The sequence below is a fragment of the Saccostrea echinata genome, unplaced genomic scaffold, assembly GCF_033153115.1.
Source record: "Saccostrea echinata isolate AGI-Se365-2 ecotype Australia unplaced genomic scaffold, CSIRO_AGI_Sech_v1 ptg000009l, whole genome shotgun sequence".
In the NCBI taxonomy this organism is placed as follows: Eukaryota; Metazoa; Mollusca; class Bivalvia; order Ostreida; family Ostreidae; genus Saccostrea; species Saccostrea echinata.
In genome coordinates, this window is record NW_026889758.1 from 6579228 (window position 1) to 6605468 (window position 26241).

A 26241-nucleotide genomic window follows, 5' to 3' on the forward strand; every position below is an offset into this window, starting at 1 on the left:
ATGAAGTCTGATGAGGCATTGATTTCTCCTTTATATCTGAGTGAAGGCCAAAAAGAGGATAACTACACACAGAGATTGACTGTAAAATGTCTGGACAGTCAAGGCTTAATGTCAGCCACACCCATTACTGTACAGGTAATGACATAACTAAGATGTATTCATGAAATGTATGAACAGTCGAGGCTTAATGTCAGCCACACCCATTACTGTACAGGTAACAAACAAACTAAGATGTAGTCATGAAATGTATGGACAGTCAAGGCTTAATGTCAGCCACACCCATTACTGTACAGGTAATGACATAACTAAGATGTAGTCATGAAATGTATGGACAGTGGAGGCTTAATGTCAGCCACACCCATTACTGTACAGGTAACAAACTAAGATGTAGTCATGAAATGTATGGACAGTGGAGGCTTAATGTCAGTCACACCCATTACTGTACAGGTAATGACATAACTAAGATGTAGTCATGAAATGTATGGACAGTCAAGGCTTAATGTCAGCCACACCCATTACTGTACAGGTAAGGACATAAATAAGATGTAGTCATGAAATGTATGAACAGTGGAGGCTTAATGTCAGCCACACCCATTACTGTACAGGTAACTACATAACTAAGATGTAATAATTATATGTGTTAGAAACTATTCCAAGATATTTTTATCAACTTCATAAGCTGAAAGATGATGAAAGCTATTCACTTCATCAACATTTTTTTACCTTGACCTTTCCATACACCCTGACTTCACTTTTTATAAATTTGTTTTTAATCATTTTCAAAGTAATTATTCAAGATACTTCTATCAAACCTTATATGCTGATACATATTGATGAGAGCTTTTCAACTGCATCAACACTTTTTGACCTTGACCTTTCCTTTGACCCTGACCTCACTTTTGAAAAATTTGTTTTTGACTCAATTTCTAAGAAACTATCCAAGATATTTTTTTCTATCAAACTTCATATACTTATACATATTGATGAGAGTTATTCAATTGCATCAACATTTCTGACTTAGACCTTTGTTTGACCTTACTTTTCTCAAATTTGTGTGTAGCTCAGTTGTAAATAAACAAATCAAGATATTTTTATCATATGTAGAAGTTACAAGTGATATATACAAGGTGTGTGTGATAAAATGGCACTGAGCATAGAAGTATGTGTCTAGAATAAAGAACATATATGAGAGATTTCATACAAATGTAATTTTCTAGAAAAGTTGGGTAAATATTTGTGCTTAGGCCTAGATAAATAAATATAGTGTTTCCTATTCCAACCTGAATAAATAGGGTAGGTATGTAGGGAAAACAATTTATTTTGTTTTAACATTTTATTGTTTAATCAGACTTCAACTATAAACAACATTTAAGAGAAAGAAAGTTCACTTCTTTCTGTTTAATAGAGTGGCTTACAATTGTCAAGCATGATGCCATTTTTTTTTGGGGGGGGGGGGGGGAGTCACTGTCAAATCAATTCTGATGAATGAGTATAGGATCTGTGTTTTTTTTTTCAAAAGCAAAAAAGGCCATTATTTGTGAAACAGGAATTGTTTACTTCTGCAAAATGTACTAAGAAGAATGTTTAGGTTCGGTTCCTATAAATTAGGGTCAGTCTGGAAACACATAATTTAATTTACTAGGTCTTAAAGTTCTTTTGTTTTAAAATGTAGTAGAGTTCTTAGAAGAACTTGTCATTTTGTATGTAACAAGGTAAATCCTGTGATTGGCTGCCTGTCTAACTGTGAAGATAAGGCTGTACCTGGACAGACCCTGCTACTACAGAGTCTCTGTGATTCCTGTCGATCTCATACCTGGACTGTGTATGGGTGTGGGACTCAGTGTGACGTGCTGATTGGTCCTCCACAGAATGGTTCTAATTTTAGTATCTCTGTTAATGAGAGCTTTGAACAACAACAAATCTTCTATACAGGTATGTGTGTATAATTATATAATGAACAGAAATGCAGTTTGTATTTGATTCTATAAACAACTTTTTTTTAATTAGATGATGTCAGTTTCCTCAAAATAAAGATTTAAATTTATCGATTTTGATTGTTAAAAAAGGAATTGATAGAGAAGGAGAAAACAATTGTAATCACTTTCTAATTGTAACAGTTACAGTCTCTTTTTATTCAGACAACATTTGTTTAAGAAAATGAATGATTGTCCTGTGTATTTATTAGGAACCTCTCTCAGTGGCAGGAATATGACAGTGCAATATAACCTGACTGTGAACCTACCCCCAACCCAGGGAAACTGCACCATCACCCCCCAGTCTGGTTACTCCCTAGTGACAGCATTCAATGTGTCCTGTCGGGGGTTTACTGACCCAGATCTCCCTCTGTCTTATGTTATCTATCAGAGACAGTCTTCAGGTAAATAGGCCATTTAAGAATTACTTTTCAGCTCACCTGAGCCAAAGGCTGAAGTGAGCTTTTCTGATTAAAATTTGTCAGTTTCTTTTGTTGTTGTCATTAGCATTGTCAATTTCATCTTCTTCTGTAGAAGCACTTGGCCAAATGCAAATAAACTCGACAGAGAGTATCCCTAGGTAAAAGAGATTCAAGTTTGTTCAAATGAAGGCTACACCCTTTTACTAAGGGAGATAATTGAGAAATAGTAAAAATTGGGAGGGGTAATTTAAAAACTAGAAGAACTATATGCACTGAGCTCACAAAATGATACCCTCTGCCTCCCATATGTTTATAATGGCAAAGTCCTATTTCTATTGGACCCCCAAAATATGTGTCCAATCAAAAAATAAAATAGGAGGTGCACAATGGCATGATATAACAAAGATTCTATGAAAGTATCATTAAATTTTATTCAATGGGATAGGAGAAGTTGTGGATAAGAGATGAGTACCCCTCAATATTATAGGAAGAACGGTGTTGTCTGTGTTTTGCCATTGGAAACCAAAAATATGTGTCCGATCAATAAGTAAAATAGGAGGTCACAATGGCACTATGTAACAAATATTCTGTGAAAGTATCATTAAATTTTATTCAGTGGTATAAGAGGAGTTGCAGATAAGATATATACCCCAAAGCATAGCAGACGGATGTACAGACAGACAGACACCCCCATCACTATATACCCCCGCTTTTCAAATCATTAAATTTCTCGATTATAAGAAGTAAATTTGCAAGTGTGGTCAGGGCTAGTGATTTTATAGTTAGGGCTAGTAAAAATTACGGGAAGTAGCCTGACTGGTCTAGTACTTGTAGAAGTTAATGTCAAACCCTGTACATTACATGTGTATGTCTTGGACAAAGCTCGAACAGAAAAGCCATTATCAGTCATATTTATATGGAAGCATTTTCAGGTAGTGCAGATTCAAATTTGTTCAAATCATGACCTGTGGGGGTAGGGTGGGGCTACAATGGGGGATCAAAGTTTTACTTCGGAACATATAGGAAAAAGAATCTGCTGAGCCTTTTGGCCCATGGGCTTTGCTTTTTTTAATCAGGACTCTTCTGTAAAAGGGAGAAGAGTTGAACAAAGAAAATCAAGTAATAAAATAAATAAAAAATTTTCAGAAAGAATTTGTCCTTTGTCAAAAGATATGAGATATAGTGAGCAATAGCAGAAAATACTGTGGCCTCATTTTTAGAATTTTAGTTTAAACCATATTTTATTGAAAAATAAAAGGCAGAAAATGCGGCACATAGTACAGGAAGATCAAAAAGGATTTGAGAACAAGTTGTAGAACTTACACTTATCTGTTTCCTAAGAACTTTTATTAGAATTTTATAGGTTTACATAAGTCATGTGTGGATTAAATCTAAATCATCAAATCTTGTCAGTTGATACATTTTGGGCATTCTTTATCATATACAATAAAATTCGCTTAGTATGAACACAGACATAGTGAATTTACGGATAGTGAAGTTTTTTGCAATCCCTGGCGAAATTCCTAACAATTCCTTGTAAAATGTTATGGCTATAACAAACTCGGATATAGCGAATTTATGGTAATAGCGAACTAATTTTGTGTTCCCTAGAAGTTAAAAATAATGAAATGTATATCTTTTATAGCAAATTTTCAAAGATCTCAATTTTTAAAATTTTGAACTGATATTAATTTTGTAAGCATTCATATTTGAAACTCAATTCATCCCAAAACTTTTGAAGTCCAAGGTAAATTTTGTATTTTTACTTCCCTAAATACATTTTTAGTCATACTTGAAGGGAAAAAATCCATATTGCGAATTTGCTATACATATATACTTTAACGAATTCATTATACGGATATAACAAATAAGGAATACATGTGTTAGCAAAGTAAATTCACAGGTCCCCAGAACTTTGCTATAACCGTGTTTTACTGTATATCTGTATCATATGTATTCTCAGTCCACACTGTAAGTTAATTTACTTTTGTTTGTATGGCTTAAGTTATTTCCCTAGTCCCTCTCAGTCTGTCAAGTGACTTTTTGGACGAAAATTCTTTTCATTTCTAAAGAGTTCTAGGTATGGCCTGTTAATGAATTAAAAATTAACGTTTGTAATATGTCAACTGTAATCCTTCATAATTATATTAAACATTTTTATCTCAAAGCTATATATATCCATATCATTTGCATCAAGATTAAAGTTTAATGAGCAGGTCGATTCTAAAATAATTATTAGCTTTTACATGGAGCAAACTTGCCTGTATGATTCATCAAGAAATGTAAACTATCAGACTTGCTTCGAATGCTGCTTCTGACCTTCATTTTCTGGATGATTAAACAGGTTAAAGTTTCTGAACAGATTTTATCCCAAGTAATTTTAAGTTGCTAGTAGTACTGTAGATTCCTAAATATACGCGAGGAATTAATTATCACGTAATTATGCGAGAAGCACCACTCGCGAAATAAAATTACTCGCTTTTATTTTTATGGTCCTGAAATCAATGTAAAATCTCTTGATCAACCGTCCACTCGCGAATTATTGTTCTCACGAATTGACGTCAAAGAGTCATTTCGCAAAAATAAGTACTCGCAAAAATAAGGAATCTACAGTACCCAGACCAAACTTGCCTGACTGTTGCATATTGGGATGTGTACTATTAGAATACTCATTTGGTGTGAGACTTTTCTTTACTAATAGAGGTGAGCTTTGTAAGGATATTTTAAGCAGTGTACATAGAACTGACTTTGGTTAAACTGTAGGTAAGGAGACAGAGCTGATGAAGTCTGATGAGGCATTGATTTCTCCTTTATATCTGAGTGAAGGCCCAAAAGAGGATAACTACACACAGAGACTGGCTGTAAAATGTATGGACAGTCGAGGCTTAATGTCAGCCACACCCATTACTGTACAGGTAATGACATAACTAAGATGTAGTCATGAAATGTATGGACAGTCGAGGCTTAATGTCAGCCACACCAATTACTGTACAGGTAACAAACTAAGATGTAGTCATGAAATGTATGAACAGTGGAGGCTTAATGTCAGCCACACCCATTACTGTACAGGTAACAAACAAACTAAGATGTAGTCATGAAATGTATGGACAGTCAAGGCTTAATGTCAGCCACACCCATTACTGTACAGGTAATGACATAACTAAGATGTAATCATGAAATGTATGGACAGTGGAGGCTTAATGTCAGCCACACCCATTACTGTACAGGTAACAAACAAACTAAGATGTAGTCATGAAATGTATGGACAGTGGAGGCTTAATGTCAGCCACACCCATTACTGTACAGGTAATGACATAACTAAGATGTAGTCATGAAATGTATGGACAGTGGAGGCTTAATGTCAGCCACACCCATTACTGTACAGGTAACAAACAAACTAAGATGTAGTCATGAAATGCATGGACAGTGGAGGCTTAATGTCAGCCACACGCATTACTGTACAGGTAATGACATAACTAAGATGTAGTCATGAAATGTATGGACAGTGGAGGCTTAATGTCAGCCACACCCATTACTGTACAGGTAACAAACTAAGATGTAGTCATGAAATGTATGGACAGTGGAGGCTTAATGTCAGTCACACCCATTACTGTACAGGTAACAACATAACTAAGATGTAGTCATGAAATGTATGGACAGTGGAGGCTTAATGTCAGCCACACCCATTACTGTACAGGTAACGACATAACTAAGATGTAGTCATGAAATGTATGGACAGTGGAGGCTTAATGTCAGCCACATCCATTACTGTACAGGTAACAACATAACTAAGATGTAGTCATGAAATGTATGGACAGTGGAGGCTTAATGTCAGCCACACCCATTACTGTACAGGTAAGGACATAACTAAGATGTAGTCATGAAATGTATGGACAGTGGAGGCTTAATGTCAGCCACACCCATTACTGTACAGGTAAGGACATAACTAAGATGTAGTCATGAAATGTATGGACAGTGGAGGCTTAATGTCAGCCACACCCATTACTGTACAGGTAATGACATAACTAAGATGTAGTCATGAAATGTATGGACAGTCAAGGCTTGATGTCAGCCACACCCATTACTGTACAGGTAATGACATAACTAAGATGTAGTCATGAAATGTATGGACAGTCAAGGCTTGATGTCAGCCACACCCATTACTGTACAGGTAACGACATAACTAAGATGTAGTCATGAAATGTATGGACAGTCAAGGCTTAATGTCAGCCACACCCATTACTGTACAGGTAATAACATAACTAAGATGTAGTCATGAAATGTTTTGACAGTGGAGGCTTAATGTCAGCCACACCCATTACTGTACATGTAACGACGTAATTAAGATGTAGTCATGAAATGTATGGACAGTCAAGGCTTGATGTCAGCCACACCCATTACTGTACAGGTAAATACATAACTAAGATGTATGTTTTTGTAAGCCTTGATTAGTAATATTGATATAGAAGCATCCTAAGGTAGTGTAAATTTAACCTCCCCCCCCCCCCCCCCAACACACACACCCCATTCAACACTGAATTGATTCTGCTTCTCCCTAGCCAATGTGTTCAAGTGAGTAATGTGGCCCATGAGCCTATTGTTAGCTCTTCTGATCCGAAGGCTCGAAGAGTTATTGCTATGGCCATTTGTGCTGTGTGAGTCAACTTTTTGGGCCATATCTGAAGAACTCCTTGACCAATTTTTGTCAAAGGACTTTATTCGTTAATGACCAATATTTACCCCCAAAATCAAACTTTGATGGAGAAATCTATAATTATGTTCTAAAATAGGGGGATATCTGTGGACTTCAAAGCATTAAATTTTTCACCAGCCATGACATCATATGTTACATATGACGTCAGAAATATGACATAAATTCAAAATTTCCATGATTTACAGAGAAAAAGGTGTACTTTACATCAATATTTTGACTAAAAGTCACCGAGCACAGGTCTGCTCCAACTCAATGTTTTGATATACCATGTAGAATGAAAATATCAATGAAATATGTGAATATTGTTATGGAGCAGGTTTGGGATCTATAAATTATACAGTAAAAATTGAACAAATTTTGTCCATTTTGTCCTTTTTCTGGAAAATAATGCAAATTCTACCACAATTATTGACGAGATCAAAGAAATGCCGCGGACATTATTCTCCAATAAATCACGAACATCATCAAAAAATTATCAGATCAGAAACACATGCCTGTACAGTTGAAATTATAGATATTTCACTGTAGAATCTAATACTTATTTAGACCATATCGATGTGTCATCTTACGCAGTCTAAACAGTATATATTGCCCGAAACAGCTGATAAATATCCGTTTTTGTAGCCAAGTCGGGCTGTTCCACGGACCTCCCCACAACATTTACACTCCGTGATTTTCCAGATAAAACAATGAAAAAGACAACTGATTTTGTTATTTTACATTCATAAAAATTAATCAATAAATCTTACAAACAAATTTATAAATAATTAAAGGATATTTTTAATCCTACAAAAGCTGAAATTGTCTGCATTTTATGCAATCGATACACAAGTAAACAAACAAATTGACCCTCTGGTGTTAAATGGAACAACGAAATCATGACATGGTGACCTTTCTCTATAGAAGAAACGATCAGCCATATTTTAGAGCTGTTAGTAGAATAGAAATAAAGTCCTTGTTGTCGTGAATGATGCAGGATAACCTCCTCGGTCTCAAAATGTTGTCTGAAATATAAAAGCCTCAGCTAACGCCTTGGCTTTTATATTTCAAACAACCTTTCTCGACTCGAGGTTATCCTGCAACATTCACGATAACACAGACTTTATTTCTTAAATCCAAATAGTTTATGACGTCATAGAAACAAAACTTGCCCCAAAAACTACTTCGAAACTATAATACTTTTTGTTAAAATAAGATTTTTCAAACAATATATAAAATTTAGCACATTTCAAAAAATTTTAAAAATTTGACTTTTATGCATGGGGGCAAAAATATGCATATAACACATATTGCTCTTTGTCACAGAGTATCTTTTGGCCAAGGGCTTTCATTTATGTTCTAAAAATTGGGATGTGACCCTTAAACAAGGGGAGATAATTAGAGAAATGAAAACAAAATATGTGGTTGCTAAAAATCTTCTTAAGAACCACTGGACAGATTATCAACAAACTTGCATATAAGGATGAGGATGTTTTAGACTAAAAATTTTGTAGGCATCACCCTGGGACAAAGGGAGTGGTCTCAAGGTCACTTCAAAGTTAACCTAAAATGACAATGTTTTAATAAAACATATTTTTCCCACTATTAGGACTAGGATCATCAAATCTTGTCAGTTGATGGGGGTTCAGACTTCAAGATATATGACAAACCTTTTGCTTTTTGGTATTATACATCATAAAATCTTTATATCTTTGACACTAGGAGGCCAAGGATCATCAAATCTTGTTAGTTGATGCATCTGAGGTCTTCAAGACATGTTAACCCTAAAGTAGACAACCTACTTTTTGCATTTCATCATTTTTATTGTTAAATCTGTGTATCATTTGACACCATGAGGCTTTGGATTACATGTATCAAACCTTTTCAGTTGATGCATCTTATAAAAGACCTCAGGATATGTTGACCCAAAATTAGGTCACAATGACCTACTTTTTGAATTTGAAAGTTATTCATGTTCAAATTGTTGGAGATGCTATCTTGGAAATTGTGTAGCCTAGGTTCATCAGACCTTGTCAGTTAATTGATACATTTTGAGGCTTTAGTGTGTCAAAATCACCTCTTTCCTGAATTTTGGAGTTATTCATTATTAAAACATTTTGTCAAGAATATTTTAGATACCAATAGGCTTAAAATCATCAAATCTGTTCAGTTGATGCATTTTGGTGCCTTAAAGTCAGAGATTTGCTAATTCAGAAGTAGGTCACAGTGACACGTATTGTTTATTTGAAGAGCGATTCAAGGCCCTTGAGCCTTTGTTTTTCTATATATTCCAATGTAAAACTTTTATCCCCTGTTTTGGCCTCCTTCCTTTCCCAGGGGGTCATGTTTTGAATAAAACTTGAATGTACACTTTGCCAGAAATCTTTTACTTAAGTCTTTTGTAGTCCAGTGGTTCTTTAAATGAACCCCAACCTATTTTTGCCACTCTTGATCATCTCCCCTGTAGAACTAGTCTCACAGAGATTCTAATTATGGAATTGTAGCATTTGTTTTCTTTCTTTTTCAATTTCTGTTTATGAAATTCTGAAAAAAGTCATTGTACATGTATCTCATATCTGGAATAAGAATGAGGTTTACATTGGTTTAATTATTTTAAATAGAATAGATTGTAAATTTTTGTCATCTTGTTAAATACAAATTCCAAGTCACCTGTTTATGATTTGTAACATTATATTAAAGAATGAAATGAGGTCATTTTCAGTGTTAAAACAATTTTAGATACAACCTTTGGAGAGAAATCCAGACGAGAGTTTGGATGCTATTGATGTGATATCAGAGAGTGTGCTGGGAAACTCCACTTCTACAGGAATCCTTCATGATCTTCTTGCTGCTGGGAAACAGTCAGGTCATGTCAGTTATAAAAATAACAAAGTATATCTGAAATATTCATCATCAATTGAACTTTTAAAATTTAATTTGGCATATTATCAATACTTTTACCTATACACTTCAATTTTTTATCATTTTAAAACCAGTGAAAGTACTTGTTATGAAGGCAGAAATGGACAATTTCTTGCATTCTTCCACTGGATGAAAATTTTTTGCTTCATAAATCTTGATTATATATATTTATGCCCCCGCCGTACAATGGCAGGGGGCATATAGTGTTACCCTGTTCTGTCATTCTGTCATTCCATCATCATTGACTTTCCGTTCATTTTCTCTGCAACAGTTGCACACATTCAACTCAAATTTGACATATGGATACGCCATAGGAATATGCAGGTCTGAAGTTCAAATTAGGTCATGGTTTGATGATTTTTGACAGAGTTATCCCTCTTGAACTTAGAAAAAATAAGAATTTTTCTGTTTCCACTCTCTAACTTTTCTAAGGATGTATGTGTAAAGTTGAAATTGCATATGCAGGTATTTTACCAAAAAGTAAGGTCAAGTTAGAATACAAATTTAAAACTAAAAATGGCATTTAAAATTTGGGTGCCTGGAGGGGCATTCATGGCAATACAACACATCTAGTTTATAATGGACAGACAAGACAGGACAGAGAGACAAGACAGTTATAGTATGCCATAAATAATCCCAACCACTAAGACACTGAAAGCAGGGACCACAATTCTCTGAATATGCTCGTCAAACATTCTTTTGTAAATTTTGTGTAAAAATTTGATTTTATTTCTCTATTCATTGTTAAATTTTATATTATTTTAATTAAGTTATCATCTGAAGTAAAATAAAGCTTTGGAACTTTTTGAACAGCTGTTACACAAGTCCTAAGGTCCTCAGTGGTGACTTTAAATAAAGATGTTAAAACGACTCCAGGAGATTCACACAGACAAAAACAGCGTACAGAGGTAAACATAATTACAACATAAACACACCATAAATGTAACTTTTTCTTCCTCACATGTAGTCCTCAGGCTGCCTTCTAGTCTGGCCACAAATTAATATTGACCAATTAAGTCTTGAGGACTTGTCATTTAAGGTATTGTGTGTTTCTAAATCACATCTGTTCACCTTTGTATTCACTTTCTCGAGAAAGTAAGGTGTAATAAGTTTACACCTTGATTACAAATATTCAGGTGGTAAATTCTTTGACTCCTTTAAAGCATATATGTACCGGTATTCTGTTCCATAATTGCAACAAAAATATGTTAGTAAGACTTAATATTTGATATTGCATTAATTGGAATTGGAAAACAAAGTTTTATTTAGTATTGATTTAAAGAAGGGAATGCTTTCATTATTTATTCTGGGACACTGTTGCAACATTGCAGAAACTATACAAAACCTGCATAAGAGGATTATGTAATTTTTTCTGAAGTCATTACAACTGATATTTATTATCGCCCGTATACACGAACAAAGAAAGACATTTTAATGTTCATATTTATACATATATTTATCTTTATATATTTTTTTAAGTGGGCAAAAGAAAGTAAAATATTGTATTATTGATTAGTTCTTCACCTTTTACATTCTACCTTACATTGATGGAGGAGCCATGAAACAGTTAACCATCAACGATATAGAAGAAAAGTGTTAAATGCTTCTCAAATGGGGCCAAATAAAAAAATAAGTTTCTAGTGACATGCCAAAAAAAATTAAAGGTAGATGGGTAAGAGATAACTTTTTAAAACTGTTCTTTTTATTTTGAAAGAGTTGGTGCATTTTTCAATACAGTATATATATATATATATATATATATATATATATATATATATATATATGTATATACATATATGAATAAATGCACACAACAAGTGTACTCTTTAAAACACTTGGATATAGACACACACATTGTCTGAGACATGCATTTTATTGACTGCAGTATGAGGAAACTGAACTAATGGACAAAAATATGGTTCAAAATTAGGATTTGGAATAAAAAGTAGTAGGGTAGGTGGGTAAAAACTAGGGTCGGAAACACACTTCCTTTAAGCCTAAACAGCAATTCTGCCTTTATGATGTTCGATGGATGTAAATTTATTGCTTTAAAAAATGCTAAGTCATTTGTAATTTGTGAAATTAAGTAGTACCATAGTCACAGACTTTGGACTCCTTTGGGATAATGTTGAGATCTAGAGTTGTCTCTGATTTCAGATCCGTGGTGCACTTGTGGCAGTGCTAGTCAACTCGTCAACAGGTCCCCCAGAGAGTATCAACATTAATGCCATTACCAGTGTTCTTAACACAGCCACGGAGGTTCAGGAGGAACTGTCAGAAGAAACTCAGGTCGGGGATGGAGACTTTTTTTAATTTCAAACTCTGCTTAACAGATATGAGACAAGAAATGTTTGTTTTAGACCATGAAGGAAAATGATCTGAGACATAAAATGTTTGTTTTAGAACAAAAAAGAAAAACAATCTGAAACTGAATAAATGTTGTTTTAGACCCAGGGAAAATGTTACTTTGCTGAAATTGAAGTGTAATAAACCTGTGTTTAGCTCTACTGGTCAGAGACCAGAAGAGCTTATGTGATAGTAAGGTGTCCATTATTTGTCAGTCTGTTTGTAAACAATTTTTCACTATGCTCCGCCTAAAGTTTTGATATGATTTCAATAGAACTGGTACACAAGAAGACTACACTAAGATACATAATTCTCTTTATCAGTTTTTGATTTCTATGAATGATGTTGCCATGGTTTCTAAAAATAAGAATTTCTGTAAAATTCTTTGAAAACATACTTCTCCTACAGTTTTTGTCTGATTTCAATAAAACACATGTAGACTACACTAACTAAAGATACATGATTCTGTTTATTTTTCTTTAAATTTCAATAAACAATTGATCTTTCAAAAAAACTACTCCTCATACAGTTTTTAGCTCACCTGAGCCAAGGGCTCAAGTGAACTTTTCTGAATAAACGTTTTCTGGCATTCATCTGTAAACTTTTTACATTTTTGACTTCTTCTCAAGAAGCACAGGGCCATTTTCAATCAAACTTGCCACAAAGGATGAAGGGAATTTAAATGTTCAGATGAAGGACGATGCTCTCTTTTAAGGGGAACTAATCAAGAATTAGTGAAAATTTAATGGCATCTTTTAAAAATCTTCTCAATTACCACTGGACCAGAAAAGATAAAACTTATGTGGCAACTTTATTACATAGTGTAAATTCATATTTGTTCAAATCATGACCATCAGAACCATGACAGGGCCACAACAGGCGATTAAAGTTTTACATATGAATGTATAGGTTTACCTTTAAAAATCTTCTTCTCAAGAACAGCAAAAAACCATGAAATCATATTTTTATAGAAGCATCTTAAGGTAGTGTAGATTCATGTTTGTTAAAATTAAGACCCACAGGGCTACTGTGGGGCCATATGCAAGGCAACCATTTATACATTTAAAAGTTTCAATACTGAACTTTTTCTTCTTTTCTCTAGCCAAAGTGCTCAGGTGAGCGATGTGGCCCATGGGCCTCTTGTCTAATTTCAATAAAACTTTGTACACAAGTAGACAACACTAAGGTTCATAATTCTGTCAATCAGTTTTTGATGAATGATGTTGCCATGGTTACTAAAAAAAGAGATTTCTATGAATTTCTTTAAAAGGCTACTCCTCCTACAGTTTTTGTCTGATTTCAATAAATCCCAGGGGCTGACAAATAGATTTTAAGCTAAGAATCACCGATGTGCAACCTTGATTGTGTTGTTCTGAATATTGGTGACAGTTGAAAACTACCGCCAAAAAGTACAAAGTAACTTACTATTCGTGTCGCTATTGTAATTCAGCCATACACAAGCCTTTTGCCATTTGGTAGGAATAATTGTTTCCGTTGTTTTTCTTTCTCATACTTTGTATGCTTAGACCTATTTTTCGGGTCTTTCGCTAACATCGTTACTAACCAGACTAGGAGTGTTGACGATGTACTTATCATCAGCTCTGATCGTTTTTCTGCAGCATATTTGTTTAAACTTTCTCCATTTCTCCAATGCCAATTTGTCTCTTTCGGTTCACTTAAACTTTCTGTAAGACTTGTAATGAATAAAGATCATTATTGAAGTGTGACAAGCAAAGGAGGATAACTCTTACGACAAAATAGTTTCGATTTCGTGTAAAACTAGGACATTTTTTAAAAAAAATTATGGATTGATTTTTTAAAGTTACTTGCCCATGGACAAGTGCCTATTAAAAATTCACTTGCCCGCCTCTAAAATTCACTAGCCCCAGGCGTCGGGCAATGGGATTTGTCAGCCCCTGAATCCCTCCACACAGGTAGTCTAGAGTAAGATACATGATTCTGTGAATTGTTTTATGATTTTGAAATAGGTGTTTCCATGTTCAATGAATAGAAAATTCTGTGAAATTCATTCAAAAGACTCCTCCTCCTACAGTTTTAGTCTGATTGCAATTAAACTTGCCTCAAAAAGAGACTAAACTAAGGATAATTAATCTGTTTATTCCTGTTGCTGTAGTTTCAAGTCCAAGTGCTACTTTTCTCTTCCTTTGTTATTTGTACAAACCGGTAGAGCTACAGTCTCGTCAGAGTCTTCTGATTAAGTATTGGCAAACAAAAAAGATTCAGGTTTCGTTATATTTACACAAAATTGTGTTAACATTTTAACACAACAAATATTTGTATGGTTTTAGGACAAAGCATTAGCATTATATGATGGAATGACTACAGCTTTCTCAACCCAATCAGCGAATGTCACACAGAGTGCAGCTGAAGCCACAGCAGGGTAAAACTGATACGTCTTAGACACTTAAATTAATGTCTCCTATCATATAATTTTTTTTAAGTTTGTCGAAATGTTTTGCATTAATCAGTTTACATGCTTCTAGTTATAAACTACATATTTTAAGGATAAATAACACAAACAAACTTTTTTCAAAATCAGCAATATTTTTCGTAGATTTATATTCAAATAGGTAACCTGAATAATGTTTGCTGTGTAAAATGGGAGAATTTTATAAAATTTTGTCACAGTGTTAAAATTATGTGCAAAATTTTGTATAGAATTATATAGAAACCAAAAGAAAGTTGCATATTTTAGCACCAAAGAAAACTTACGATTTCTTTATATTTTAGGGATTGATTATTTATGTTATTTCTATTCAAAATCAGTCCAAAAATATATATCAATCCAGGCATCAGATTTTTGTTTGTGTTATGTATCCTTAAATTAGAAAGCCATTTATTATGCCCGGCCAATGGCAGCCTTGAGTATGGCCAGGGATATAGTGTTTGTCGTGTATGTCTTCTGTCCTCCTGTACTTTCCTACGTCTGTCCATCACAATTATGATTTAAGCCTAGTTTCAAAGACACTTTTAAATAACCAAAATTCAGACTGAAACATTTTGGTGAGAGCTTTCCAATGAAGCATTATTTTCTGACCTTGACCTTTCCACTGACCTTGATTTTATTATTCGAGCTCAGTTTTGAAGTAAGTATTGAAGAACTCGTACACTGATACACATTGGTGGAAAATATTCAACTGCATCATAATTTTCTGACCTTGACCTTCATATGATCTCGCCCTTAGTGTTCCTTTTGCTTTTTCTGTATACTTCAGTGACCTGTTGAGAAATCTGTAAATTTTGCAAATACATGTACAACTTTTTCATATTGATCAAAATTTCTCAAATTCAGGTTGCTCTTAGTTCATCTTATTTAATTCCATAAAGGATTACTTCATAAAATGAGTTAATCTCTGAAAAAGCATTTTAACCGTGCAAACTTTAGAGATCATACAGGTATAAATTTTTACTAAATATGACAGAATGAACTTGAAACAATGAGACTTCATTTAGCTGTTAGATGATACTGTGAAAATCACTTATTTTTCATGGAGGTTTAATTTTTGTTGCTTTTGTGGTATGAAGAAACCCTTGTTTTCATGTCTTCCACAAAATATATAAAATTTTCTAGCACTTATTTAGCCACAAAATCCAAACCAATATTTTTCCTCAAACCTCTAAAATTTGATCCCACACAAATGTGTGATTTTATAGCAGATTGGATGAATCAACACTTCATACCTTACTATAAAGGACAACAACTATACTGTAGATATTAGTTCTGTGTGAATTTAAGGTCAGACCCAAAGAATCAAGGTACATTCCTTTTCATCTTGCAAAACAAATATACCTTGGGTGGGGCATTCGTGTCATATGGACATATTTCTAGTTTAGCATAAATTTGCATTTCACAATTTTTTATGGTGTTGCATAACTTGCATTGCTTGTAAGAACCCCAGTAATTCTGTAAATTGTTGAGTTTTTAGTGCTATATTGTGTTTTGTAAACATGAGAGATTTTGATAATTAACATCAATGTAAACATTCAGGCTACTGTTGGAAGGAATAACTATGTTACTGGACACCAAGACCAAGTCAGGGTATGAGGCATTACACTCGAGACCAGCAAATGACACACTAGAAAGACAGGTATGTTGAGTGAGTATGGGCATTACACTTGGAACCAGCAAATGACACACTAGAAAGACAGGTTAGATGAGTGAGTATGGGCATTACACTCAGGACCAGTAAATGACACTCTAAATAAAGAGAGGTGAATTATGCAAAGTATGGGCAATACACTCTGAAAAAGCAGATGACACACTGTGGTGACAGGTAAGGTTTGAGTGAGTGTGAGTAAGGATTTTACACTGGGGACCAGCAAATGACACTGGAAAGACGTGAATCATGTTTGAAAATGGGCATTACATTGGGAACCAGCAAATGACACACTAAAATGACAGGTGTGTTGCGTTTGAGCCTGTATTTAGATGTTACAATTGGGAACTAGCAAGACCAAATTCAGCATTGATCATGGGGATTGTTGAAATTCAAAAACGTGCAAAAGTTTCTTGAAATGAGTAATTACATATAACACTGCATGCAGTGGTACACTTGTTCGCTGATTTGAAATTTATAATTAAAAAATGAACCTCTTGCTTTGATATTTGGTCGATATTTTGTACAGTTTTTTGATGAACAGTGTACGGTATTTTCACATAAATTCCAGTATATTGAAGACTCCTGTACAATATCTGGGTCTAAAAATTATCACCTGTATGATATCAAAAGGTCAAAATTGTTGGTACCAAAGGGAAGGTCTTGTCACAAGGAATACATATGTGTAATATAAAAGCCCTAGCTCCAACCATTCAAAATTATGACCAAGGTTAAAGTATTTAGAAAGTAGGTCAAACTTCAAGGTCAAATATTTCTGTACCCCGGGAAAGGTCTTATCAAAAGGAATACACATATGAAAGCATTACCATGCACTAACAGTTCAGAAGTTATGACCAACCACTCAACTTATGACCAAGGTTAAAGTATTTAGAAAGTAGGTAAAACTTCAAGGTCAAATATATCTGTACCCCAGGAAAGGTCTCATCAAAAGGAATACACATGTGAAATATGAAAGCATTACCACTAACAGTTCAAAAGTTATGACCATGGCTAAAGTTTGGTAAAATTCTGCAAAAGTGGGTCAAACTCCAAGGTCAAAGTCCAAAGGTCAAATAAATTGGTACCCAAAGAATGCCTTGTTACAAGGAATACACATGTGAAATATGAAAGTCATAGCTCCAACAAGTCAAAAGTTATGGGCAAGGTTAAAGTCTTTTAGGACAAACAGGCAGACGGACAGGGCAAAAACTATATGGCCCCAACTCTTTGATTATGGGGGTATAAAAATCTTGTGGGAGAGAATAGTAGGGCCACAATTACATGTAGTCATATTAATGTACAGAGCATTCCAAAATAATGCAGACTCAAGTTGATTCAAATCATGTACATGTGTCTCCAGATGTAGGTTAAGGGCACATTTAATGGGGATTAAATACAGTAAAACCTTGGTATCTGGAACCCAATTGGATGGAGAAAAACTTTAATATATCATGATATGAGGTATCAAGGTTCAATTACAAAAAAGAAAAATGGGTTGGTCTTTTAACTTGCTTAGTATTTGAGATATTGGTGTTCAACTGTATTAACATGGAATATATAGGATATCTCTAAAGTCTTTGTTTCAAGAACAACAGGACTTTGATCAGTCATTATTATGCAAGCATATCCATGTATTGTAGGTATTTTTTCGTCAAATCAGCTGGGATGGGTCAAAATCGGGGATAAAAGTTTGATATGGTAGTATTTATAAGAGTAGCAAAGCCACATTAAATCACTTGATATGCATGCAAACATTGGGAAGTAGAGTGGGAAAAAAATTAGGGCTCAAAGTTTTACGTAATAGAGTATAGAAAAAACATCTGAGAAACACTTCTTAATAGCAAGTCCACAAAAACTCATATTTACAATAATAGTGCTATTCTTGTTCTTTAAAGATAAAAAGTTCAGCGGAGAAGCTGCTTGGGACTGTGGATACAATCACTGATGTTATGATGGAGTTTATCCAGCCGGATACCAAACCCTCTGTGTTTACCACCAGTAAAATGAACATAGCTCTATCTAAGGCTTCCCCCTCACAGCTAGCAAGGAAAAAATTGACCTTAAACAGGGGGAATGACTCTGGGGATTTCACAATTCCAGCAGATAGCAAGTTGTCTTCCTTGTTGAGTAATACATCGTATGCAAGCATTCAGGTAACCCTGAACTCATCTTGCTTGACATGATTTCTTAACATTATAGATAGTTCTTTTTTGTAATTGTAAATGTCTGCATACAACCCTACAGATGGATTTTGTACTCTGCTTAACATTTATTGCATGAAAATAAATCACCTCTCTAAACATAAAATCAGTGATATCCGATGAAAGAATTAATTACACATTGTGATATCATTTTCATTTGTTTGGAAGGTAATGCTAACTGATAAGAATCCCTTCATTTGGGACCTTTCATCAGATAAGCTGACCACACCCATGGTGTCCCTGACTCTGAGAAATGACCAGCAACAAATCATAAATGTTACAGATCTAAAGGATCCAGTACAAATACTCATTTCCAATGCCAGTAGGTACCACATTCTCTATTTCTCAAATATAGAAATGTTCATACATGGCTACAATAATATTGCAAATTCTGCAATTAGGGAAAATATGCAAAATTATGCCCAATTTCAAATGGTTATGAAATTCATATGTTTAGTATAGTATATGTAGTTTCCTTGATTGGGGGTGATTTTTTTTAATACAAAATCAATTGCTTTGCCTATTGATCAGTAGAGTAAAATTTTCTCCACAAAAATCACATTGGTCACCAGTCCAAAAATTAAACATGATTTTTTTTTCATGGGAACCCAAAGTTCATAGAATGGGTAAGAAATGGGTTTTGCAGAAAAAAGGGATGAATGATTCATTTAAGATTCTTTTTACAAAGAAAGACTGTTCTGTGGAAAAGTTTTACTTTTCATTTTATTCAGAATTGTTTTAGTCAAGCATTTCTTTCAACAGATCCTACTGTAGAAAAATCTGAAGAGAATTTTACCATCAATGCAGCAAGTTTTGATAGTTTTAACAGCACACAGGATGATCTTTGTCGGGTTTTGAATTTAAATGTCATGAAAGGAAGATCTAACATCTTGACCATACAACCTCTGACATTTAACCTTACAATCAGTGCTATGGAAATACAGAATGGTACTAATGTGAGTCATTATGACATCACATCCTCTGGAATTTCCTTGAATAAATATAACAACTTTACTCACATCTTTACTTCCTTACCATCAGGAGTCGTATCAATTGGTTTCTGTATTGATCAAACAATGGATAACTATAAGGAGTTAAACAAAGGGTGTTTATCCTTGACATCATGTGTATTGACCTTGACCCTGGAAATCCAGGGTTACTCTGCTGTGTGTATGTACTGGAATGTTTCTGGAGATGCTTGGTCTTCAAATGGATGCCAGGTAAACAGATACAGATCATTGCTCAACAAACAGTTTACACAAAAATTTCTTATCAGATCTTTGCTAGATTTTGTCCAGTATTACATCTACTCTTTCAACTTTGCTTATAGTTTCGAAAGTGCTTGCTTATGGAAGATGCAATAAATAAATGTTTGTTTTCATGCAAGTATTTGGTTCTTAATGGGATTATGTTTCAAAATGGTTGCCATGTGTACATTTGAACCATTGTAGGCAATTTTAAAATAAACATGAAGTAGAGACATAGATATCATATTTACAGGTAGGAAGACGGACAACTCCTGAGACAATACAATGTGAGTGTAATCACCTTACAGCTTTCTCGGGAAGTTTCTTTGTGGCGCCTAACTTTGTGGACCCTTTCAGAGATGTGGCCTTATTTCTGACGTTTTTCTCGAACCCAGTGGTGGTGTCAACTGTCCTCATAATCTGGCTGATTTACTTTACACTTTTGACCTGGGCCACTAAACAAGACAGGAGGGACATGTTCAGGGTAAGGAGCGGAGAACATGTCAGGAACTCGTTTTTCCTTGCTGAAACTTTTCAGATTCAGCTTTAAAAAGCAATGAGGTATTCTACATCAAGCATTAATTGAATTACCATATTTTTTTCATCCGACTGTCTTATCTCAGAGGAGCTTATGCAATAGTAAGGTGTCAATCCGTCTGTCTGTAAGCAATTTTTCAAAACGCCACTTCTCATACAGGTTTGGTCCAATTTCAATAAGGCTTGCTACACAAGTAGACTATACTAACATACATAATTCTATATATATATATATATATATATATATATATATATATATATATATATATATATATATATCGTTTTTTGATTTTGACAAATGGTGTTGCCATGGTTACTTGACCTAGTATACCAAATACTTATATAAACTATGACTAAAAAAATCTACAAAATTTTGGAACAATGTCATCATGAAAGTTATATTTACACTATCATCTCAAAACTATAATAAAACTGAAAATAAAAAAATGTTTGAAATTCTTTCAAAAAACTACTCATACAGTTTTGTTCCAGTTTCAATAAAACTTTGTACACAAGTAGACCATGCCAAGATACATCATTCCATTTAGTGGTTTTTGATTTTGACAAACTTTGTTGCCATGGTTACTAAAACAGAATTTAGTTTGAAATTCTTTCAAAATGCTACTCAAACTACAGTTTTGATCAGATTTCAATTAGACTTGGTACACAAGTAGACTATACTAAGATACATCTTTATCGTAAGTACACAACAGTAGAGCTACAGTCTTGTCAGAGACTTCTTGTTCTTTTTCACTTGGAAAATATCACCAACTCAGAAGATAAGGGTCACTGTTAATTTGGAGGAGGGGAGAGCAATGCTTTTTATATGTAAGCTTTCATCTTAAATACTTTTCTACAATACAAGTGAAAATTTTCTTTAAGGATAAATTACACAAACTTTTTTTCAGAAATCAGCAATATTTCTCATATGTTTATATTCAAATAAGTATCCTTGTGATGGTACAATTTGTCGTTTTGTACATATTGTCGTCGGCGACAATATGTACCTACCCTCACTGCACATATTGTCGTCCATCTGTACATATTGTCGCCGACTGAAAAGTTACATATATACATATTGTCGCTGGCGACATTATGTGCCTCACCCTCACTGTACATATTGTCGCCCCACAGATATTGTTGTTTAAAGGTGTTTTTTGCTGTTTTTTGGTAGTTTTGTGAATGCAATTGGTGTGAGAATCACACTGACGTGTCTTGTATGCTATTTCTTGCAGCGTGATTGTATATTTTGTCATCCTGTTCATATTGTCGCTGGCGACAATGTGTACCTTCCCTCACTGCGCATATTGTCGTCCATCAGTGTTATTGTATATGTTAAGTTAATTATTTAATTATGAAATTTTACCTGTGGACTAAGTATAAACAAGTGAAACAAACAAAATTTACCAAAGCAAAAAAAAAAAAAAATCAAACCACCAAGCAAAGGAGGGGGGGGAGGGGGGGGGCTACATCTGTCTGGGTCTTTGGTGTTTGAGAAGATTTTTAAAGATTTTCTGTATATATTCCTATGTAAAACTTTGATCACCCATTGTGGCCCCACATTACCCCTGGGGTCATGACTTGAACAAAATTGATTTTGTTTTTGTTTGTTTTTGGTAAAAATGTGTTGAAATTGACCCAGTAGTTCTTGAAAAGAAGCTGAAATTATGAATAGTTTACAGACGGACGGTCAGACAAAATGTGATCAGTAAAGCTCACTTGAACTTCCAATTCAGGTGATCTAAAAATGTTATTTTTTGCGTTATTCTTATATTATTATTAACAATAAATTATATTTATAATATTATATCGGCACATGATCGTATATAAGAATAATTTCCAAATAATCATTATTACTGAACCAAAAAAAAAATACCTGTATTCAATCTCCAAGTATATAGTACAAGAAAAAAAGAATAGCTGATTTATCAGATATCTCAAGATTTACGGTATCTTGATATGTCATAGTGATGTACATCAATCCTGGACACAATTTTCTGACCAAAAAGTTTTCTCCCTACAGTATTGCGAGTAATGCTGTCTGTCTCCCTCCGTGCGTGTGTATGTTTGTCAATTTCCCTTTCTTTTCTCAAGTAAATATTCGTCAAAACAATATATCGACGACAATATATACCGACCTTGACTGTACATATTGTCGCCGAAGACAATATGTGCTGGTGCTTGACTGTACATTTTGTCGTCCATTATGCAGGAGAAAAATAAAGCTCGTCTCGGAACATATTGTCGCCGGCGACAATATGCACCGATGGACGACAGTATGTGCAGTGAGGGTAGGTACATATTGTCGCCGACGACAATATGTACAAAACGACAATATGTACCGTCACAATCCTGAATAATGTTCACCAGGTAAAGTGGGAGAATTTTCCAAGATTTTGTAATGATGTTAAAAATATATGCAAAATTTTATATAGAATTACATAGAAAACAAAATAAAGTTGCATATTTAAGCACCAAAGAAAACTTACGATTCCTTTATATTTTAGGGATTTATTATTTATGTCAATTCTATTCAAAATCAGTCAAAAAATATATACCAATCCAGGCATCCAATTTTTGTTTGTGTTATGTTCCCTTAATTGAATTCTAAATACTTAGTAAAAATTGAACTTTTTCTGGGTGGTCAAATGGTAGGGTGAAGGAGGGGCTCAGTATGTCAAGATTTTTCAGGGAGGAGTAATCATGGCCCATGAGAATGACCAAGACAACAAATATGCCTACCTGGTTTGTGTAATCACTGGTTGGTGGAAGGATGCTGGAACAACGGCTAACGTCAGCCTGTCGTTCACTGGGACGCGGGGCCACAGTGCCAGACACTGCCTGAGTGAGTCTGTTCCTGGGAGACAGTGCTTTATGTCGGGGTCTGAGGACTGGTTTTTGATTACCACTAGTCACAGTTTAGGGGACATCAAGAGTCTGTCTGTCTGGCATGACAATTCTGGAAAATCTCCTGCATGGTTAGTCATATTATTATAAAAGTACACTAAAATTGCAAAATAAAAAAAAATCTTAAAAAATTAACAAAACAAAAAATCTCATTGTTTAGATTTGGTAATATTTAGTAGACTTTTCTGTGATTTTTTCTCCACATTATGTCATTGAAATGTGTGAAATGTGCACTTTAACCAAATTTAACTGGAAATAACAAAATGTGAATCCATCTAAAATACATAAAAAATTGTATATCAATAATTTCTTCAAATCTTGTCCTTTCATCTTGGCTAAGGATACTATATCATGCATACTATACATTGAATATTTAGCTCGTGAGAGCTATAAGCTCAAGTAAGCTTTTCTGATCACACATCGTCCTGTGGCAGTCTGTCTTCAACCTACACATTTTCAACTTCTCAAGAACCACTAGGCCAGTTTCAACCAAAATCATCCAGAGAGCATTCTTGGGTAGATGGACTTCAAAGTGTTCATCAGAAGAACCATCCCCCATTTCAAGGGAAGATAATCAAGAAAAGACAAAAATAGGGTGAGGATACTGAACAATCTTCTCTACAGTGACCACTGTTCCAGAAGAGATAAAACATCCTTGAAAGCTTCCTGACTTGTGTAGATTCTAAATTGTTCAAATTATGGCCCTAGGGCTCAAGAACAGCAAGGCTGTGATTAGTCATATTAGTATACAAGAATCATCAGGTAGTGCAGATTCAAATTTTTTTTTCAAATCATGGCCCCCGGGGGGCAGGCTAGGGCAGCAATAAGAATTCAAACTTTAAATGTGAATAAATAGGACAAAAATCTTTAAATTCTCAAGAACAAGAGGGTCATGATTAGTCATAGTAATATGCATACTCAGGTAGTGCATATAAGTCAGTTTGAATTATGGCCGTTTGGGGGGGGGGGGGGCAATAGGGGGTTTTAATTTTCCTTTTAATATATAGAAAAAAAAAATTAAAATGTTTTCCTAAAACCACTTGGCATAGTAATATATACAAACATTTCCAAGTCTTATGAATTCCAACTGTACTATAGATTGCAGGTAGAATCAGAAATCAAATTTAACATGATGCATTTATACAGGGGGGAAATTCTTATATTATAGGTCAGTGCCATGGTAGGGGATCAAAATCTTACATTGGATAGAAACATAAATTTGCCACTGGATCATATTAGTATGCAAATATTCCTAACTTTTGTGAATTCAATTTTTCTTTCAAATTATGGACCTTGGGTTAAGGTTGGGCTAAAATAGGGTCAAATTTTATCTAATGCATGGGTATTGGAGGGGGGGGTGTTCTTTAAAATCTTCTCTAGAACAGTAAGCCATGTTAGTTGTATTGATATTGAAGCACCCCCGTTTTGTTTGGATTCAAATTAGATTAAATCAAGACACTTGGGGCTAGTATATGGGTCAACACAATATGAGATAAAAATTTTTCATGGGAATAAAGAATTTTTTTTTCTAATATTCTGAAGAACACCAGGGCCAAGCTGAATGATAGGGTGAGCCTTGTGGTCTTTGGGCTTCTTGTTTAAAGAACCACAGTAAGTTACATTTGTTTGCTATGCAATCAGGTACTTATCAAGGATACTTATTGAGGACTTACAGAGCCACAAGACATGGACCTTTCTCTACAGTGATTGGATTTCTGTGGATAGAGGATCTGTCTCCCTCAAAATCACTCTGCAGTCCTGCTCTGATGAGGAGCTTATGTCTCACAAGAACCAGCAGTTCTTCTTTAAGTCCAGTCGAGATCTCCGAGACTCTCACCTCTGGCTTAGTATTGCTTCCAAGCCTTCCTACAGCACATTCACTCGAGTCCAGCGACTGTCCTGTGCCCTCTGTCTACTTCTGATGACCATGTTGACTAGTCTCATGTTTCATGGAATTCCAACAGATGACCCTGCAGATCAGGCTAAGGTGGGATACCTAACCATATCACTATCTGACCTGGCTATTGGGGTCCAGAGTGGGCTGATCATGTTCCCCGTAAATATCCTCATCATTCAGCTGTTTCTAAAATCTAAAAGGAAACCAAGGGGAGGAACTCAAGTCAAGAAGAAACCACAGAGAGAGGAGAAGTACTCGGTAGTCAGTGTTGGAACTGATGACGGAGATCAGGCTACTGAGAAAGAGATGGAACCCGCCAAAGAAGATGGCATGTAAGATATTTTTATTTATTTTTAACACAAATATGAAATATCTAGAAAGAAATAGTAATTTAAAGAAAATAAAAGAGTACATTTGATGGAAGACCTCAGCTCTGACTATGCAGAAAATTTATAGTAATATTGATACAAATTACAGTTTCTACAATAATGATTGTTAAAAAATATTGATATGAAAATTACATGTACATTATAACTTATGTCTTAAAACAAAATATTTTATGCAAAAAACACTAGATTTAAAAAAAAAAATGTATTTAGGAATTCAGCCTAGTACTTAAAAATATTGGCAAGTTTGAAACTATGGGATATCCTTTTATTAGTTCACCTGAGTTGAAAGCTCAAGTTAGCTTTTCTGATCATCCTCTGTCCCTTCATCTGTCTGTCTGTTTCTCCATCCATCTGTAAACTTTTCACATTTTTGACTTCTTAAGAACCACTGGGCCAATTTTAACTGAGGTTTGCACAAAGCATCCTTGGGTAAAGGGGATTTTAACTTTTCAAATAAAGGGCCAAATCCCTTTCCTAGGGGAGATAATCAAGAAAAGGCAAAAATAGGGTGGGGTCATTATAAAATCTTCTCAAGAACCACTAGGCCAGAAAAGGTGAACCTTATATGGTAGCTCTCTGAGGAAGGGTA

The 26241-nt window shown here is 34.6% G+C and overlaps 2 protein-coding genes across 3 annotated transcripts in view; both read left to right on the top strand.

Moving 5' to 3' along the window:
• Window positions 1-12323, top strand: LOC133181506 (sperm receptor for egg jelly-like). Its single transcript, XM_061315996.1, has 6 exons — window positions 1-135; window positions 1713-1932; window positions 2186-2377; window positions 5159-5310; window positions 9828-9959; window positions 12168-12323. The coding sequence occupies exons 1-6, from the start codon at window positions 1-3 to the stop codon at window positions 12321-12323; spliced, it is 987 nt and encodes a 328-aa protein (XP_061171980.1).
• The window catches only part of LOC133181679 (polycystin-1-like protein 2), a 20323-nt gene continuing 3916 nt past the window's right edge, over window positions 9835-26241 (top strand). Inside the window, exons 1-11 of one of the 2 annotated variants that reach the window (XM_061316236.1) lie at window positions 9835-9954; window positions 10824-10918; window positions 12168-12299; window positions 14666-14757; window positions 16366-16465; window positions 18370-18627; window positions 18844-18997; window positions 19438-19895; window positions 20176-20406; window positions 23151-23437; window positions 25008-25595. In XM_061316236.1, coding sequence (XP_061172220.1) covers window positions 14693-14757; window positions 16366-16465; window positions 18370-18627; window positions 18844-18997; window positions 19438-19895; window positions 20176-20406; window positions 23151-23437; window positions 25008-25595 — 2141 coding nt within the window. In that variant the 5' untranslated portion in view covers window positions 9835-9954; window positions 10824-10918; window positions 12168-12299; window positions 14666-14692. Of the gene's footprint in view, window positions 9955-10823; window positions 10919-12167; window positions 12300-14665; window positions 14758-16365; window positions 16466-16504; window positions 16527-18369; window positions 18628-18843; window positions 18998-19437; window positions 19896-20175; window positions 20407-23150; window positions 23438-25007; window positions 25596-26241 lie in introns of those variants that run through there. The other variant, XM_061316237.1, reaches the window with a different exon arrangement.

Bases quoted from the DNA above. Each gene is read 5' to 3' on its own strand.
- LOC133181506 (XM_061315996.1), top strand. From the start codon at position 1: ATGAAGTCTGATGAGGCATTGATTTCTCCTTTATATCTGAGTGAAGGC. The intron at 1,933-2,185 runs GTATGTGTGTAT...TGTATTTATTAG, and splicing joins ACAACAAATCTTCTATACAG to GAACCTCTCTCAGTGGCAGG. The intron at 9,960-12,167 runs GTCAGTTATAAA...CTCTGATTTCAG, and splicing joins CTGGGAAACAGTCAGGTCAT to ATCCGTGGTGCACTTGTGGC.